This window comes from Sceloporus undulatus, chromosome 6 (genome assembly GCF_019175285.1).
Source record: "Sceloporus undulatus isolate JIND9_A2432 ecotype Alabama chromosome 6, SceUnd_v1.1, whole genome shotgun sequence".
NCBI lineage: Eukaryota > Metazoa > Chordata > Lepidosauria > Squamata > Phrynosomatidae > Sceloporus > Sceloporus undulatus.
The window spans coordinates 52,834,199-52,851,437 of NC_056527.1; the positions used below are offsets into that span (position 1 = coordinate 52,834,199).

Consider the following 17,239-nt stretch of genomic DNA (forward strand, 5'->3'; position numbering starts at 1 on the left):
TGCCCCTAACCCTAGCGAATATGGAGGGTCTAATGTGTGTGTGTGTGTGTATATATATATATATACACACGCACACATACACACATACATATATATCCCACTCACTCCCATGGCAGCATTCTCTGACGATGCAAGCCATAGATGCTGGGGAAAGGTTAGGAATAAACTCTTCTAGAACAAGCCCACAGAGCCCCCAAAGCCCCCACAATTAATAAGTAAATAAATTATAGGCTTTAATGACTTCTGGGCGCTGCTAGGCCGCGTTTCCATGGGAACGTGGACCGCCAGTTGGCCTCACAGGCCCCTCTCTGAGAGGCTGGGGCGGGGCTAGCTAAGTCCCCGCCCCTCTGTCCGAGCGGCCCCGGCCATTGGCGGCTGTCGCGGTCTCTCTTGCTCCCTCCCTCCCTCCCTCCCTGCGACGTGGAGAAGAAGCGAGAGCGCGAGGGCCCTGAGGCGGAGCCCCTCGGGTTCCTTCTTGTCTCAGTGCCTCGAAAGAAGAGGAAGGGAGGCGTCTCGGGAAGAGAAGAAGGGGCTTCGGCAACCGAGGTGAAGGGAAGGAATGAAAGCATCCCCCCCATCCTCATGCAATGAATGGTTTCTTCCTCGCGCCGTTGCTTCCCAGTCATTCCCTAATTTGGGGTTTGGACTTCATTTCCCAGAATCCTAGGCTATTGGCTGAAATAGCTGAGGTTTCTGGGAGCTGGAGTCCAAAACACCAGAGTTTGGGAATCATTACCCTCAGGCCTCCCAGTTCCTCCTGGGTTGGGGCTGGGGTTTCTATCGCTTGGGGGGCTGTAAAACACTATTAGGCTGCATCCACACTGGAGAAATAACCCGGTTCTGTACTGCTTTAACTCTTTTCTGGCTCAAAGACTATGGAATTCTGGGACAAACAAACTCCAACTCCCAGAATTCCATAGCCTTTGAGCCAAGACACATTTAAAGCGGTGTCAAACTGGGGTATTGCTGTAGTGTGGATGCAGCCTTTGGTCTGAGACACACTGCAGAAATAATCCAGTTTGAGACCTTTTTAACTGCCCTGGCTCCTTGTTAGGGAATTCTGGGAGCTGTAGTTTTTGGGAGACATTGAGCCTTCTCTGTGTCAGGGCCACAATAAACTACAACTCCCAGGATTCCCAGAGCAGTTAAAGCAGCCTCAAACTGGATTAGTTCTGCGGTGTGTTTCGGGCCATTCTCACAAAACTACAATTCCCAGGAACCGGTCTCAAACTGGGTTATTTCTGCAGTGTGTGTTTTGGACCGTAGAAATAGGAAACCATGTTTCATTGGGCTGCCTCTGTGTTGCAGGAATAATCGGGTGTGGCACCGCTTTAACTGCCATGGCTCAAGGCTATGGAATTCTGGGAATGGCAGATTGGTGGGGCACTAAACTGAATTCCATAGCACTGAGGCATAGGGGTTAAAGCGGTGCCACACTGGATTATTCCTGCAGTGTGGAGGCAGCCTTAGGTATGGTCAAAATGGAGGACACTTTGGAATTCTTCCTGGACAGAAGGATGAAACGTAGGCTATGTCTTGGAAAAGGAGGACATCTGGTCACCCAGCTCTTAGGAGAGTGGGAGAGTTTGGGCTTCCTGATGGGAATTAATACTTACTCAGCAGCAGAGCCATGGATGTAAACAAAAAGGAGTCTTGATAACTTGCTGAAACGCTGAATACTTGGTTGTATCAAGGATCCCTCCTTTCTATATGCCAAGCGATCTGGTAGCATCTTTGAGATTAACTGAAGGTAAGAAGCTGGGAGCATGAGCTTTCCTAGACTTGAGCCCACTTCCTCCGTTGCATGTGGAAACAATTTGAGATGTGGTTGAGAAAGTGGGTTCAAGTCTAGGAAAGCGTGTGCTCCCTGCTTCTTCCTTTCATTTAGTCTCAAAGGTGGTGCAAGATCCCTTCGTGTGCTGCTTTTCCAGACTAACACTCTGAATGCTTCCTCCCTTCTGGGGCCTTTCACAAACTGTGGTTAACAAGGCAGTGTGTGAATGTAATACAAATGTCCTGTTTATACTCATGTATAAGTCTAGAAATTTTAGTCAAAAAGGTGACCCCAAAAACCTGAGTCAACTTATCCATGGGTCGATGTAAGTACTGTACTTTAACTCTTGTAAAAAATATGGAACCAGCCCCTGGTAAAAGGCCAGAGTGTAATTTGCCCTAAAAGCACTGATGCTGGCTATTCTCTTATCCATCCAGCCTTTACTGTGAACACAAACAGTTATGTCTGCTGGGATTTTGTAAATACTTTGGCATTATGTTTCTTTTATTTATCCTTCGTTACATGCTTTTTGACTTCTACCCTCAACTTATGCACAGGTCATAGCAAAATCCATAATTATGGCCTCAAAACTTGCCCTCGACTTATACATGAGGTCGACTTATAGTCAGATATATATATGGGTATTTTCAAACCCATGTTTTTCATAGAGATGCACTTGTCAGGAAGTCAGGATGACCTGTAGTCCCTTATTGAATGTATTGCTGTTTAGGGTATAAAATGGTTTCATGCATTGGGGTTTTCTGTCCAGGTAATGCATTTGCTGGAAAGCTGTGGCTAACTGTTGTGTAGCATTATGCTCTTGGATGATGGTGAGATGCAAAATCTCCATCTACCCACAACCAGTGTGGGTACCAATATGATTCTAGGATGCATCAGTAGTATCCTCTATTCTGTTTTGATCAGATATCACCTGGAATACTACGGCTGATTCTGGGCACCACAGTTAGTTCAATTCAATTCAAAAAGGATGTTGACAAGCTGGACTGTGTCCAGAGGAAGGTGACCAGAATGGTTAAAATGTCTGGAAACAATGCCCTGCGAAGAACGGCTTAGGGAGCTGGGTATATCCTGGACAAGAGAAGATTAAATGGTGATATTATATCCCTGTTTAAATATTGAAAAGGATGTCATATAGAGGATTGAGCAAGTTTGTTTGAGACTAGGGACACTGAACAATGGATTCAGGCTAAAGGAAAAGAAATTCCACTTAAAATTTCTTGACATGAAGAAGAATTTCCTGACAGTAAGAGCTGTTTGACAGTGGAGCATGCTGCTTCAGAGAGTGGTAGCGTCTCTATCATTGAAGGTTTTTAAACAGAGGCTGGATAGCGATCTGTCGAGAGTGCTTTGATTGTTTATTCCTGCATGGCATGGAGTAGGACTGGATGGCTGTTGTGGTCTTTTCCAACTCTATGGTCCAAAGCACACTGCAGAAATAATCCAGTTTGAGACTGCTTTAACTGCCCTGGCTCAGTGCTAGGGAATCTTGGGAATTGTAGTTTATTGTTGCACCAGAGCTCTCTTAACAGAGAAAGCTAAATGTCTCACAAAATTAGTTTTCAGAATTCCCTAGCATTGAGCCAGGGCAGTTAAAGCAGTCTCAATCTGGATTGTTTCTGCAGTGTGTTTTTGGACATATGATTATGTGAACTTATTCTGACAGACTAGTAATATTTATTACAAGGGGTTTACCACATGTTACTGAATCTGGGTCCAGTGTGATTGTCATTAGTTTGTCACTGTGCAGTGGTGGAAACTCAGGCCACTGTGTAAAGATTTTAGATTCAGTCCCACCCAATTAGATGCTTCTTGAGGCTCTGATATGATTGTTTGAGGCCTTGTAACCAGTCAGTCAGGGTAAAGTTAAACAGTACTGGAAGTAGTTTGGTTTAATATAAGATAACTCAATATTCTTATTTTAATTTATTTCCTATGAACATTTGTACAAATGCATCAAAAACAAATGATGTTTCTTTTGAAAAGTGTAGGTCATTTTCTTTAGAAAAGTGAATTTAGCTGTCAATTTTAACTAGAGAGTAACAACTTGTCCGTAATATATTGAAGTGTTCATATAAATGATCATTGCTCTTTTCCATACCAAACAAATAACTTGATAATGATGTATCAACTTGTTTGGTACCTCATTTAAAGCTGTTTCTCATGTAAAGGAATGCTCTTGCATGTCACTTCTGAGAACTGTGCTAGCTTGTGAAGGAGCTAGCTTTGAATCAGCTGGTAAATCCAGTAATAGCATTTCAGGAATGAAGGAGTGGTTTGATATTGTTAGGAATGGGTACAAATCCTTCACAGAATATCTTCATTTGTAATGGGAATTATTGGCAGCTCCTTTCTTGATCATGTGAAGATGGTCCTTATGATTTCTTCACTATTGTATTTAATGGCTGTATGATAGAATATGTGGTTGATTTGTCTTGATAGTTGGGGTAGTAGTGCTCAGGTCTATTTTGCAGAGCTAATTTGAATCATAGTACTAGACGCAAAACCTTATGCAAACCTCACCATTGTTAAGGTAAGGCCTATTTATTTTGATGGAAGTTATATCCAAGAGAGGATATACAGTACTACAGGATTCAATGGTACAGTTCAGAAACAAATTAACCAGGTGGGATTTTATGGATGTGTCCACAGGATTGCTGATGTAGTCAATAAACAGCTATTATTTCTATAGGTTTAAGATGCTTTAATAATAACAACAAAAACTCTTATGCAGTACTGTGATAAGAAATTGAAAATGTAATTTTGGTTTCTAGTATAATGCATGGTGCAGTCCTATGGAAATCTACTTAGAAGTAAGCCTGACTGAATTTAATGGGATTTAGTGCCATTAAGCACTATAGGATTTTCAGCCTTAGTCTGGAATTATTTTTAGAGTCTTTGTTTTGATGTCTACTTATTTTCCAAATGTATGGGGTGTGTGTGTTGTTGTTTTTCTAACACCATCCTTGTATTGGAGCTGGCAAAGAGCCTCTTGAATGCCTAAGAAAATCCTTTGAAAATCAAGGCAACTTGAAGGGGTTGATGGACACATATATTTCTCCGTTATGAACCAAACTGGCAAAAGACACCCTTTCTTGATATTCAGGAAAACAAGTGGTAGGAATAAGTGTTTTATTCTTGACAAGACAACTTTGTTATGGTCGTATTTGTATGTGCACTTAGAATCCAGTTAAAATAGTACTGCCTATGAATGCTGTAGGGATTTTGTATGGCCCTTGAATACAATAGGCCTTTGGTATCCACTATGGATATAAAAATTGTGAATGCTCAGGTGTAGTATATGCAAAGGTGTAGTAAAATGGTGTCAAGGTTTGTTGTTTGGAAATATTTTAAAAATATTTTCAAGCTGTGGATGGTTGAATCCATTGATGCAGAATTTGTAGATACAGAGGGGCAGCTGGATTCAATATTGTATGTCATATATGCATAAGCCAGAAAAGCAACTCTTAAAAATATTATCTAATCGTCAGCATATTAATTCAAGTTAAGACAGTGCCTGTGTCCATTATGCTTATTAACTTGGGAAAAGCGTAGAAGTGATTCACTTAGCATAAATGCTGACAGTGGAAATTACCAACTGCTGCTATAGCACAGTTATCTTGGGCGAAGGTTGGACTGAGAAATGTAAAAGATATTTATTGCATGGGATGCGTGTTCAGTCCCTCTTACCAATTACAATGATATGCTAATTATAAAGATAACATAAACCTAAGTCTAATTGTTCGTTCCAACTCAGGTAGACTGATTGGTCAATGGGAACTTGGTAAATTAATCTCTAAGAATGTTCTCTTGGTTCAAGGGGTGCTCTCTAGTTGGGCCTATGTGTGTAGTCTTCACCTGGAATCCTATGCTCACATACCTGGGTTACAGTCTGTATTGAACCCAGTGGGATCTAGTAACAAATAAGTATGCCTAGGACTTTGTTGTGGAGGGTATAATGTGCAGTATGCTAGTCCTGTGGGTTTAATTCAGTGGCAGCTGGTGGTTTCCATGTCAGCACGGTAATGGGTTTATTCAGGTCTAAACCTTGAAGGAGCTATCCAAAGTGCTGAACTCATTTTGTAGATAGTATCCAGCACCTTAGCTAGCGGCTTAAAGTTCATTGTACTGTATAACCTGAAATTGATTCACTGCCTTGTTGTTGTTGTTGTGTGCCTTCAAGTCGTTTCCAACTTATGGCGACCTTAAGGTGATCCTATCCTGCAGTTTTCTTGGCAAGATTTGTTCAGAGGAGGTTTACCATGCCTTCCCCTGAGGTTGAGAGCATGTGACTTGCCTAAGGTCACTCAGCGGGTTTCCATGGTCAAGTGGAGAAGTGAACCTTGGTTCCAGGGTCCTAGTCCATCACTCAAATAGTTACATCACACTGGCTCTCTTACTTGGAAATCACCAGTTTCCAATGGCTGAGTTCACCCCATCACCCCTATCCATGGATCTTTGTTGAAGCTGTGTCCTGGCAGAAGGAGGAAAAGTGAGAGAGTAGGTGAATGGCAAATGAATAGCTCAGTCAGTTGCACTCTTTCCTCTCTTGTCTTGATTAGTACAGCAAGTGGCAGGCAAAGCCAGCCTATGATTCAGCAAACATGTGGAGGAGCTGCTTCTCAAAAGTATTGATTGAATCATTTTATCTTCTACATGCTGGTCTGATTTATTTGGATTGGGACCGTGAGTGGACAGCAAAGCCAAGCAGAATGGCTTGGGTGAAGTGGACAATGTCAGGAGTGGGACAGTGGCATCATTTGGCCCTCCATCTTGTTCCTGGGAGGAAATCTGATTCTGAATTTTGTGCAGGGAATTCATTTTTTGAACTCTGTAAAATTTACCACTTAAGATGGTTACACTGCAGGGTTGGGTACTATACTTTTTAACTTTGCTAAATAAGAGCTAGAGAGCATATCATAAGCTTAACAAAACTAAATGAATAGTTTTTCTCTTGAACATTTTCCACCTGATTTGGTCAAACAACAATTGAACAATATGATGAAAAGACTGATATAATACACTTCAGAAATGCAGCTGAATTTTGCTCAGGTTTCTGTTGTATTTTGTAGCTTGTAGCTTGGAAATATGTGGAAGAACTAGAAAATATACATTTGAGGTTGAAGGTGAAATTCTTTTTTTGCATAAACATATGTGGCAACATTTGTGGCAAACTGAATATGCTTGAAGGTTTTTCTTCTTTTGTAATAAATAATGCCATTTTACTTTCCCACTTTCCTTTTAGTCAGACAGTTTTCAAAAAGATGAAGATAAGCTGGTCTGCCTATGACACATATGAAGCTAACTTCAGACCTTTGGTAGTAGTTGAGCTTGCAAAAGATACCAAAGATGAAACTAAAGAATGGTTGACCAAGAAGATCGTGGACAAGAAGAAAAATGGAGGTGAGTCGTCTTGTGTGTTACAAAAGCCTCTGTTTTTAAAAGCAGTTACCATTTCATCTAAGCATTGTTTTATAAAAATAAAAAGACTCCTTGCTAGTCAGTAAATTAGAATAAAATGGTGTGGTATTTGCAGCAAAGGGATAATTGATTTTTAAAAGCATGTATGAGAAAGAGAAGCAATTATATCTGGCAACCCAGGGTTCACAGGATTCTTTTCCTGTCTTTCACCAAATAGCTTGAGGCTTTTCTTCCCTCCAATCCTATGTCTCCAATCCTGGGTCCTTCCACATTTAAACTTTTTACTATTAAGTGTTTTTAGTATATTTGGTAGTGTATTTCTGATGTTACTAAATAATCACTTCAGGCCACTCCTTTGTGAACAAGAAGAAAATAACTCGGGGCCCGTACAGACAGACCAAAATAAAGCTGCTTCAGGTCACTTTGGAGTATGCTGTTTAAATTATTCACGTGTCCTAAGAGGCCAGAAGCCACACCAAAGCCATGCTCCAATCCTAAGAACTGGACCACAGCTTTGACATAGCTTCTGGGCGCTTAGGACGCATACATCATTTAAACAGCATACCTTCAAAGTGACCTGAAGCAGCTTTATTTTGGCCTTTCTGTATGGACCCTGAGTTACACAAAGAACATTTGGTGGTATTTCTTTTAGGGAACTGATGTCCCAAGACATGCTGTCTACTTCCTCTCTTTGAGCTGTGTAATCATAAATAAGTGCTGCAAAGGCACCATAAGTTTCTTGCACTCTTTCTTCATGCAGAAAATAATTGTGTAAAAAGCTACACCTGTTGTGACACTTTGTATTATGTTGTGTGCTGTTTAATATATAATGCAGGTGAAAATAGATAGCTTTATTTTTGCATCTTTAGGAACTGTTGTTATTGTGTGCCTTCAAGTAATTTCCAGTTTGTGGGTGACCCTTTCATAGGGTTTTCTTGGCAAGATTTGTTCAGAGCAGATTTGGTACTGGTATCATCTGCAGTTGAGAGGGTATGACTTGCCCAAGGTGACCCAGTGGGTTTCCATGGCTGAGGAGTGATTTGAACCCTTGTCTTCAGAACCATAGTCCAGCACTCAAACCATTGTGTCATGCTGACTTTTAGGAGCTGACCTCATGTTATGTGAAAATATGCATTTGATCCCTGTCACTATCATATTTTAAAACCCAAATTAAGTCATCTTTGAGTGGGATATTTGGCAGTAAGGAAATGAAAGAAAGAGTGTTTAATCCTTTCTCCTCCGTTGGTACAGGCAGTTGTGGAAGGCTAGGTGGCTGCAGGCTGTATTTTAGAGGAAGGATCTGGAAAAACTGAATATTCCTTGTCTAAGAAAGCCCCACAGGTGACATGAAGGCACATACACACATACAGGGGCATTGGTCCCCCTGGGAGACTTTGGAAGGCTGCACCTCTCTGCCACACCTTTGCTGTTCTTAACTGCCATCAAGTTGGCCTTGACCCATGGTGATCTGGTGACTGAGACATCTCCAAGACCCCTATTCTTTACCACTCTGCTGAGGTCATGTAGGTTCAGGCGCATGACCTCCCTGATTGCATCTAGCCATCTGGCATGCAATCTTCCTCTCTTTCTACTGACTTCTACTTTTCCTAGCATCATTGTTTTTTCCAGTTATTCATGCCTTCCCATTACGTAGCCAAAGTATGACAGCCTCAGTTTTGTCATCTTAGCTTCCAGGGAGAATTTAGGCTTGAACTGTTCTAGGACTAATTTGTTTGTCTTTTTGGCCATCCACAGTAACCTCGGCACCCTTCTCCAGAACATCTCAAATGAGTTGATTTTCTTCCTACCTGCTTTCTTCACTGTCCAGCTCTCACATTTGTACATGATAATGGGGGATACTATGGCTTGGACTAATTTGACTTGAGGATCTTATCTAGTTCTTTCATAACTGCTCTTCCCATTCCTAGCCTCTTTCTGATTTCTTGAGTGTAGTGTCCATTCTGATCAGTGTTTAACTATTTTGATTTCTTTGTTAGCTAGACTGAATTTATATAAATCCTGCATGATCATTATTTTTGTTTTCCTTCATGTTCAGCAGTAAGCCTTCCTTTGCACTTTTTTCTTTAACTTGCCTTTGTAATTGTTCCAAGTCTATGATGTTTTCTGCTAGTAGTATGGTGTTATCTTGGATTGTTGATGTTCCTTCCTCCTGTCTTTACTTCTCCTACTTCTCAATCTAAACCTGCTTTTTGTATGATATTTTCTTCCCCTTCTTCTCAATCTAAACCTGTTCTTTGTATGATATTTTCTGCATACAAGTTGAACATATAGGGTGATAATTTGTGATGCAGCTTTGCCTGACTCCTTTGCCAAGTGGGAACCATTCTGTTCTAACAGGCACACCTGCTCATGTAAAAGAAGAAGAAGAATGTTTGACCCCCGAACATTCACTAGGTCTATGGGGGCATGTTCACCATGTTTTGATGCTTTTCTGGGCCATTTTAAGCCAAGGAGAGGGCTTTTTGTAACAGCAGGTCATGATCAGAAGTCATTTCCTGTTCACTTCATGTTGGAAAAAAGGGGCTAATTTGCCCAGTGGGTGCTAAATGGCATGGGAATCATGCTATGCCCCCAGATGACATTTAGAGATATTTTAGGACAAAAAAATGTTTGTGAAAAAAAGCTTGGCCACCATCCAACCAGTCTTGAGTATATGTACTTCTCAAATGATTTGAAAGATAGACATTTCAGCTTATAATTTTCTTCCATAGAAATCAGTAGCTTGCTCTGTGAAAATGGGACTACACCTGTGGCTCTTCAGATACTGTGAAAGGAGCATAATGCACGAGTCAAAATTATTCAGGGCTTAAATGACTTTTTAAAAAACGCTCATTTTGATTTCTTGCTTTACTTTGAAGGAGCCCAACTTTTGGTTAAACCATTGACCCAAGATGGGAAACAAATGGACGGAAACAGTAATATCTATCTTGTTGGAGCATCTCACATAAGGCTACTTCTCGGAGCTGAAACGGTGGGATTGGTGAAAGAATGTAAGGATAATACAATGAGAGCCTTTACCTATACCTCTAGAAAAACTTTCAAAGATTTTGCAGGTAAATCAAACTGTTCTTGGGTTGTTTTTTGTGTGAAATAGTTGCTTGTTTTTTTGTTATTACAATGGCAAAAACTTTTCTGAGTAGGTGGAACAATTATACAGAATTATTTTTGACAAAAGAACTTTAAATTTCTCTCAAGATGTATAATATTGAGCTTTAGTGTATGATTTTATTTTAAAGATATGCTTTTCTGCTTTGAAGATCTTGAATATCTGTGACTTTACTGATAAAGGTAGTCCCTCCACCAATGCAGATCTCAGTTATTCCAACCAGAAGTGCTAAGGACAGTTTGAAACCTGGTGGCTCTCCTTCTGATGACAAACCTATTTGTGTTAGTCAGGTTGGTTTTTCGAAAACAGGCACAAAGTCTGCTTCTGGGGCCATATTTGCAACCTTACCAGCCTAGTAAAACCTGCCAGAACTTATGCTCCTCTGATATAGCCTTCAGTAACTCATGTGTCTCCTCCATACTATTATGAGATGGTATAGAAGGATTTGTGGAGACTTTCTGCCTGTATTTTCTGAAACTGTTTAGACCTCAATTTTCTGTGATTCTAAAAATTATTCAGTATTAATTATTGAATATTAAATTCAATATTAAACCTGGTGTTTTAAAATGTATTTGCACTTTTTAATATATGGATCTTTATTGGTAGTTGGTCATTTTAGGAAGCTGGATGGGCTATGGTCCTAGGCATAATTATCTAAGGGACAGTTACATTGAAATTAGTGGACCTTACTTCTGATTAAGCACTTACAGGATTACACTATTACTAAATATCTTGCCCATAAGGAACACATGCTATGATGACAGGTTTTGTCTTTATAATCCACAATAATTTTTCTACATGAAAATGAAAATTCAACTATATTTTTTTCTGTTTCAGAAGACAATCATGATTTTCTTACAATGGCAGAATGTCAATACATTATCAAACATGAACTCGAAAACCTGAGAGCCAAAGATGAAACAATGATCCCTGGCTATCCACAGGCAAAACTTTATCCAGGAAAGTCAATTAGTAAGTAACTTTATATGGCTGTTTTTAATTTCATCCACCCTGTTAGTTGAAAAAATATTGTCAGCCCTCCTTATCCACAGATTTTTTATCCATGGATTCAAGCATCCACAGTTTGAAAATATTCAGTATAAATTCCAGATAGCAAACCATGATTTTCCATTTTACATAAGGGACACAATTTTGCTATGCCATAATATTTAATGAGACTTGAGCATCCATGGATCCTGGAACCAAACCCCAATGGATAACAAGGGCCCACTGTACATAGTTGAAAAATATGTATCTTGAACACATAGTTTTTTAGCTTTCAAAGGACCCTTTAGACATTGCAGGTTGAGAGCTTATGTTTGGCACAATGTTTCTTTATATAGATTTTTTTAACAGCTAGCATCATGCTGTTGCATGACTGCTAGCTTGATACAGTGTTCTTCTTCATCTCCTTGCAGCCCTCCATGTTGTCCAATACTGGTTGTGAAGGGTGTTTGTAATTTTGGATATAATATACAGATAAGTCAGTGAGGGAAGATGTGGTCAGACAGTAAATTTATGTTATGATTTCAAATATTTTTCTTAATAAAATGATGAATCTTTGGTATATGACTCCAGAGGAATTAGACAGAATGTACAAACATGTTGTGAGTTTGTTTGTTTGTTTGTTTGTATTTTATCATATGTGGTAGACATGTACAATGGCTAAGAAATGTTATGGTCGAATACATACTTTGATTCAGAGAAGGTCAGCGATCAAGTAAAGCCTGAGCTCTTCCTTTTGGGAATTGTGGATGATCAGTTAGAAGAATTATTGTGGATATTTACTTCAATACATAACTGCAGTAGCAAAATTGTTGTATGCACAGAAATGGAAGGATTCAGCTCTGCCAACAAAGGAAGAATGGTTGTTTAAAGTAACTGATTTGGCAGGTGGATAAATTGTTTGATTAGAAAGAAATCAATTGTGGCAGTCTTAAAAGACTAGAAACTTTTTTTGCAGAAAAAAATATGGTTAATTTAGTTGATTTGTTAAATACAAGTTTTGGTAATTATTAGGATTTGGAAAAAAGTGGAAGAAGTATAAGAACTTTTGATATTAGGAGAGAGGTTAGAATATAGCAATATGACCAATATGAAGCCATATCTTATTTAGTTTTTGTACTATTATATTAAAAAATACCTTAAGGCTATGTTTATAAGGTGTACATGAAACATAAATGGATTTCATGTTTATTTCATGGGTCCCATCTCCAAGCTATCTCATTATGTATATGCAAACATTCCTAAATATGAAAAACACCAAAATATTTCTGCTCCTGAGTATTTCCGATAAGGAAGATTCAATCTATATATTTAGTTCTAGTGTAATAGAAAATCTTTAATTAACATAATTTTTTCAAAAGGGTTCAAAGAACAGCAGAGTTGAGTTGTGATCCAGTTAATGTTAACATATAAACGTTTTCAGAATCAAACTTTGTGGCAAGGAAAGATAAAAGATCATTTTCATGAAGATACAGGCACAAACATGTCTATTGTGCATCACGTTGGATGTAGAGTTTAGAATGTTTGTGGGCACTTCTCAGATCATTCTTGGGCTACAGTGCAGTTCAGATGGGAATTATGCACTTCTCTAAGTATTGTTGAACTGCAGTACCCAGCTGTCCTAGCCAGCATACCCAGTTGTGTGGAATACTGGAAGTTGAAATTCAACAGCATCTGATGGATCATACGAGTCACATTCATGGTCTTGAGAGTCAGTGCTTTACACCTGCCTTTGAATGTCATAGCAACAGATGTTCCATGCTGACATAATATTTGGCATTCACACACATGTATTTAGGTAGAAATATTATGTCTCAGTTCCATTATTACTGTCAGTTTTCTAGATTTAAATCAGTAAATGTAATTTAACAAAACTTCAAATAGTGTTTATAGATCTGCCTTGGAAAAATGTGTGAATGACCTACTTTGATTCAATGTTTCTGAGGTCCCCCCCACCCTGGTTTTATAAGGTTATTTCAAAAGGATGCAACATAGGAAGAAATCTACTAGAATTTTCTTTAAACTGTATAGACTTTTCTGTGTGGACTGCTGTTTTGAATAAAGATTTAAAAATATTATTCAAATAACTATTTATGCTGTATTTGTTTTAAGAAAAAAAGTCTTCCAAATTAACCCAACTTTATTCTTTTGTTTTTCTTTCAGTGCGAAGGCTAATGACTAATAGTATTCTAATTCAGATTTTTCCACTTCATGACACAGATGAATTAAAGAAACTTAGTCACACCTGGTATAAACGAATGAAATTTGGTTATCAGCCTTTAGGTAAGTTAGCATGACCAGAAAAAAACAAAGAAGTCCATTCTTGACTGACTGGGGAAAGTCCTTTTTTACTTCAGCTCCCAGAATCCCCCGGCCAGTAGGAGTAATGGCTGTGCTGGCTAGGTTATTGTGGGAGTCATAGTTAAAAGTAGCTTTTCTGAGTTTTGTCAAGAATATACCAGAATTGGAGAGCAAGTATAGTTGTTTCTGACTAAATAGCTTGAGAGGACTAGGACAGATATGCCAACCCATATGTTGGAAGGGACTGGAATGAAAATCGGAGAGCAGCCAATTTGACTGGGGAGGAAATTACTTTCTGCTCCCAAAGATGGTTGTTAATCTAATGTGTTATGATTTTTAAAAGTATAAGACAACAAATGTGAGAATTAGTCTCATCTTGAGCATGACCTAATACAAAATGCACTTCACTTTAGCAAATGAAATTACTTTTGTGTGGTTTGCAAAAATTGAGTAGTGGGAAGCTGTTTGAGATTGTCTTTGGCTGGCAGCAACTGCACACAAAAACTTATTAGCATACGTTGATTTGCCACACAGATCAGCTGAGGTGAAACATTCCTTTCAGTAGTTTGTAATAGACTAGAAAAAACTGCGTAGTGATGAGCCATATGACTTGAACTGACTTTAGTTTGTACTTCTTACTTTGCTTCCAAACCAGCAGTTTCAATTCTGATATTATCCTGTTTTTTGGCAGGGTGGGGCAAGCAATACTTTTATAAGAATGAAAGAGATTCTGAATCTGTCTGTGAGAACCATATCCCCAAGATTATGAAATCTTGCATGCACAGTAAACAGACATGTGGGGCATACCTCTGAAGGCTGCTTTTTTAAAAAAAAACATTAGTTAATTATAACTAATTTAACAATGTCTGTATATATGAAGTCATCTTCAGTGCCATCTTCAGTTACTAGGTGGTAGACCTCCCTTGAAGGCCCTTTCTGGTTTTGAAAAACTGACATTTTCTAACATTAAGCAATGTGTTGCGGGAAGAGGCTGCTTCCTACTTAAATGATTCTTCCTTTTGGTGTGTGTGTCAGGAAAGGTTAGCCTCGGGGAGTGAGTAGAAACCAGAAAAACAACCACTTTGCCTATACCTGCTGTAGAGGTACAGTATGGAAGTTGACATGCTAAGGGTTCCCATCAACTGTGACTTCATGCTCGAACACAATGTGTGTCCCACACTGACAAATGTGTCATTTTGCTTCAAGGCCCAAGGGCATTCTGTATCTAACTTGTGTGAAGCCAGAAGCTTTGGCCAGTATACTATAATACAAAGCAGTTATTATTGCAGAATTTAATAGTAATATTTTTAAAACCACCCAGTAACTAACAGAAGTTTGGCAAATTCCACAGTTGATCTTGCAGCAATAACTTTATTAGACCAAACATCCCCCCCCCCCAAAAAAATCTTCACTCAGGCTTTTTGAAACACACATGCTTCTTTCTCAGGCAAAGATGGTTGTAAAAAGAGCAAGCAGAAATGCAGGGGAAGGAAAAAGACAATTTCACACAGTCTCCATGTTGTTCTGGGGTGGTGTGGAGAGAAGATATGTAGGCTATTAAAGCAGGCTTATTGGGCCACATCCCAGTGATCATGAGCTGGCTGGGAGCAAAGTTAAGTAAAAGAGAGGCAAGAGCATTTGGTTCTTAGTTTGAAAATACAAAACATTCCCCTTGTAATAGGTTTTTTTTAATGTGTGGGATTTTTTGAGCTATATGGCCATGTTCTAGAAGAGTTTATTCCTGACGTTTTGCCGGCATCTGTGGCTGGCATCTCTGAAAATGCCAGTCACAGATGCCGGTGAAATGTCAGGAATAAACTCTTCTAGAACATGGTCACATAGACCAAAAAACTCACACACACAAAAAAACTATGGATGCCGGTCATGAAAGCCTTCGACTTCACATTCCCCTTGAAAGCTCAAACCACTCTGTCAAGCCTGGCAGATTTTCTAAAGGCAATTATTCCATTTGTTCTCTTTCTCTTTGTGTCTCTCTCTTTTTTACAGATGAAATTCGCTGCTATTTTGGGGAAACAATTTCTTTGTATTTTGCATTTTTGGAGTATATCACGTTTGCCTTGATTCCAATGGCTGTCATTGGAATTCCTTATTATATCTTTGATTGGGAAGATTATGACAAGTACGTGCTGTTTGCAGGATTCAATCTGGTTTGGTCTACTGTTATCCTTGAACTTTGGAAGCGGTGTTGTGCTGTTATGGCCTATCGATGGGGGACTCTGTTGATGAAGCGACAATTTGAGGAACCCAGACCAGGGTTTCATGGGGTGTTAGGTATCAACCCTGTGACTGGGAGAGAGGAGCCAGTATACTCTAGCTTCAAGAGACAGTTGCGTATTTATTTAGTCTCCTTACCATTTGTGTGCCTTTGCCTATACTTTTCACTTTACGTCATGATGATTTACTTTGACTTGGAATACCAGGCACATTTATATCATGAAGAAAACAAATCTGACCTAAGCAGTTTGATATTATATGTGCCCAGCATAATTTATGCTATTGTGATTGAAGTTCTGAACCGCCTGTATAGATATGCAGCAGAATTCTTAACCTCATGGGGTAAGTTTTCTCTCCCTCAAAAGTCTTTGATTTTCTTTTATTATAATATATTTTGTTTGTTTATTTATTTTTGCCTTTATGATTAATTATGTTCTAAGATATGATCCTTGCAAACATCATGTGATAGCTTGACTGATGCTTATGTTTTGACAAAAGAGCTTCTTTCTTACTTAAAATAATAATATCCTTAAATGTGAATGAAATTAACTCCTTAAGAGATTTTGCTTCAGTTGATCTTTTCCCAAAACGTATTAAGCTAATGCTATTGTTTGCATTTAGGTATCTGTAGAATTTATGTTTGTTTGGCAGAGATAATTATTTTTGTTCACTCATGCTAACTACTTGAAGATCCCACACAAAAATGAAGTCCAAAGTATATTAAAATAGTAGATCAAAGTACTTTAAAACTGCCGAAGATAGCATGCACATAGATTGTATCCTTCACTTTACATTCTCTTCATCTATAATTAGCAGTTTGAATATAGCAAAACAAGGTTGAAATCTCCATCCAGCAATTTCCATTTAAGCCACTGTCACAGTCTAACATATCTAGATATTTTAAATATCCAACATTGATATCATTGCCTTAGATGTTGGAATAAAATGTACGTTAAACAGTACAGTACACTGAACTCATTTGATGTAAAAAAAAACCCCACAACTCTTTTTGCTGTCTTTGGAGCCATAAACTTTAATTGCAGCTTACAATCTTGACATAACACATACACCATAGTTATTTATGCCAAATGTGATGGGGGCAGGAGGGGAGCTTAGATTCCCCCCCTTCCAATGTATATCTAAAATTACCCATTTTCCCCCAATTCAGGGTATAACTGAACTGAGTTATCAAACAGTGGTTTGGTATTACGTGTACAGACAGGCTTAAAGAGTGGACTAACATGCTGTCCCTATCACCTTTGCTTTGTTACTTTTGTTTTTTACTTCTGTGTTATAGAAGTAGACAAACTGTGGCTTGCCAAGGACCCAAGCACATATGTAGAGATTACAACGTGCAA

The 17,239-nt window shown here is 38.9% G+C and overlaps 1 protein-coding gene across 3 annotated transcripts in view; it reads left to right on the forward strand.

Moving 5' to 3' along the window:
• The first annotated feature begins 419 nt into the window (after positions 1-419).
• The window catches only part of ANO10 (anoctamin 10), a 79,558-nt gene continuing 62,738 nt past the window's right edge, over positions 420-17,239 (forward strand). For 2 of the 3 annotated variants that reach the window (XM_042476776.1, XM_042476778.1), the window contains exons 1-6: positions 420-546; positions 7,038-7,195; positions 10,093-10,287; positions 11,178-11,312; positions 13,509-13,628; positions 15,654-16,223. In XM_042476776.1, coding sequence (XP_042332710.1) covers positions 7,057-7,195; positions 10,093-10,287; positions 11,178-11,312; positions 13,509-13,628; positions 15,654-16,223 — 1,159 coding nt within the window. In that variant the 5' untranslated portion in view covers positions 420-546; positions 7,038-7,056. The remainder of the gene's footprint in view (positions 547-7,037; positions 7,196-10,092; positions 10,288-11,177; positions 11,313-13,508; positions 13,629-15,653; positions 16,224-17,239) is intronic. The other variant, XM_042476777.1, reaches the window with a different exon arrangement.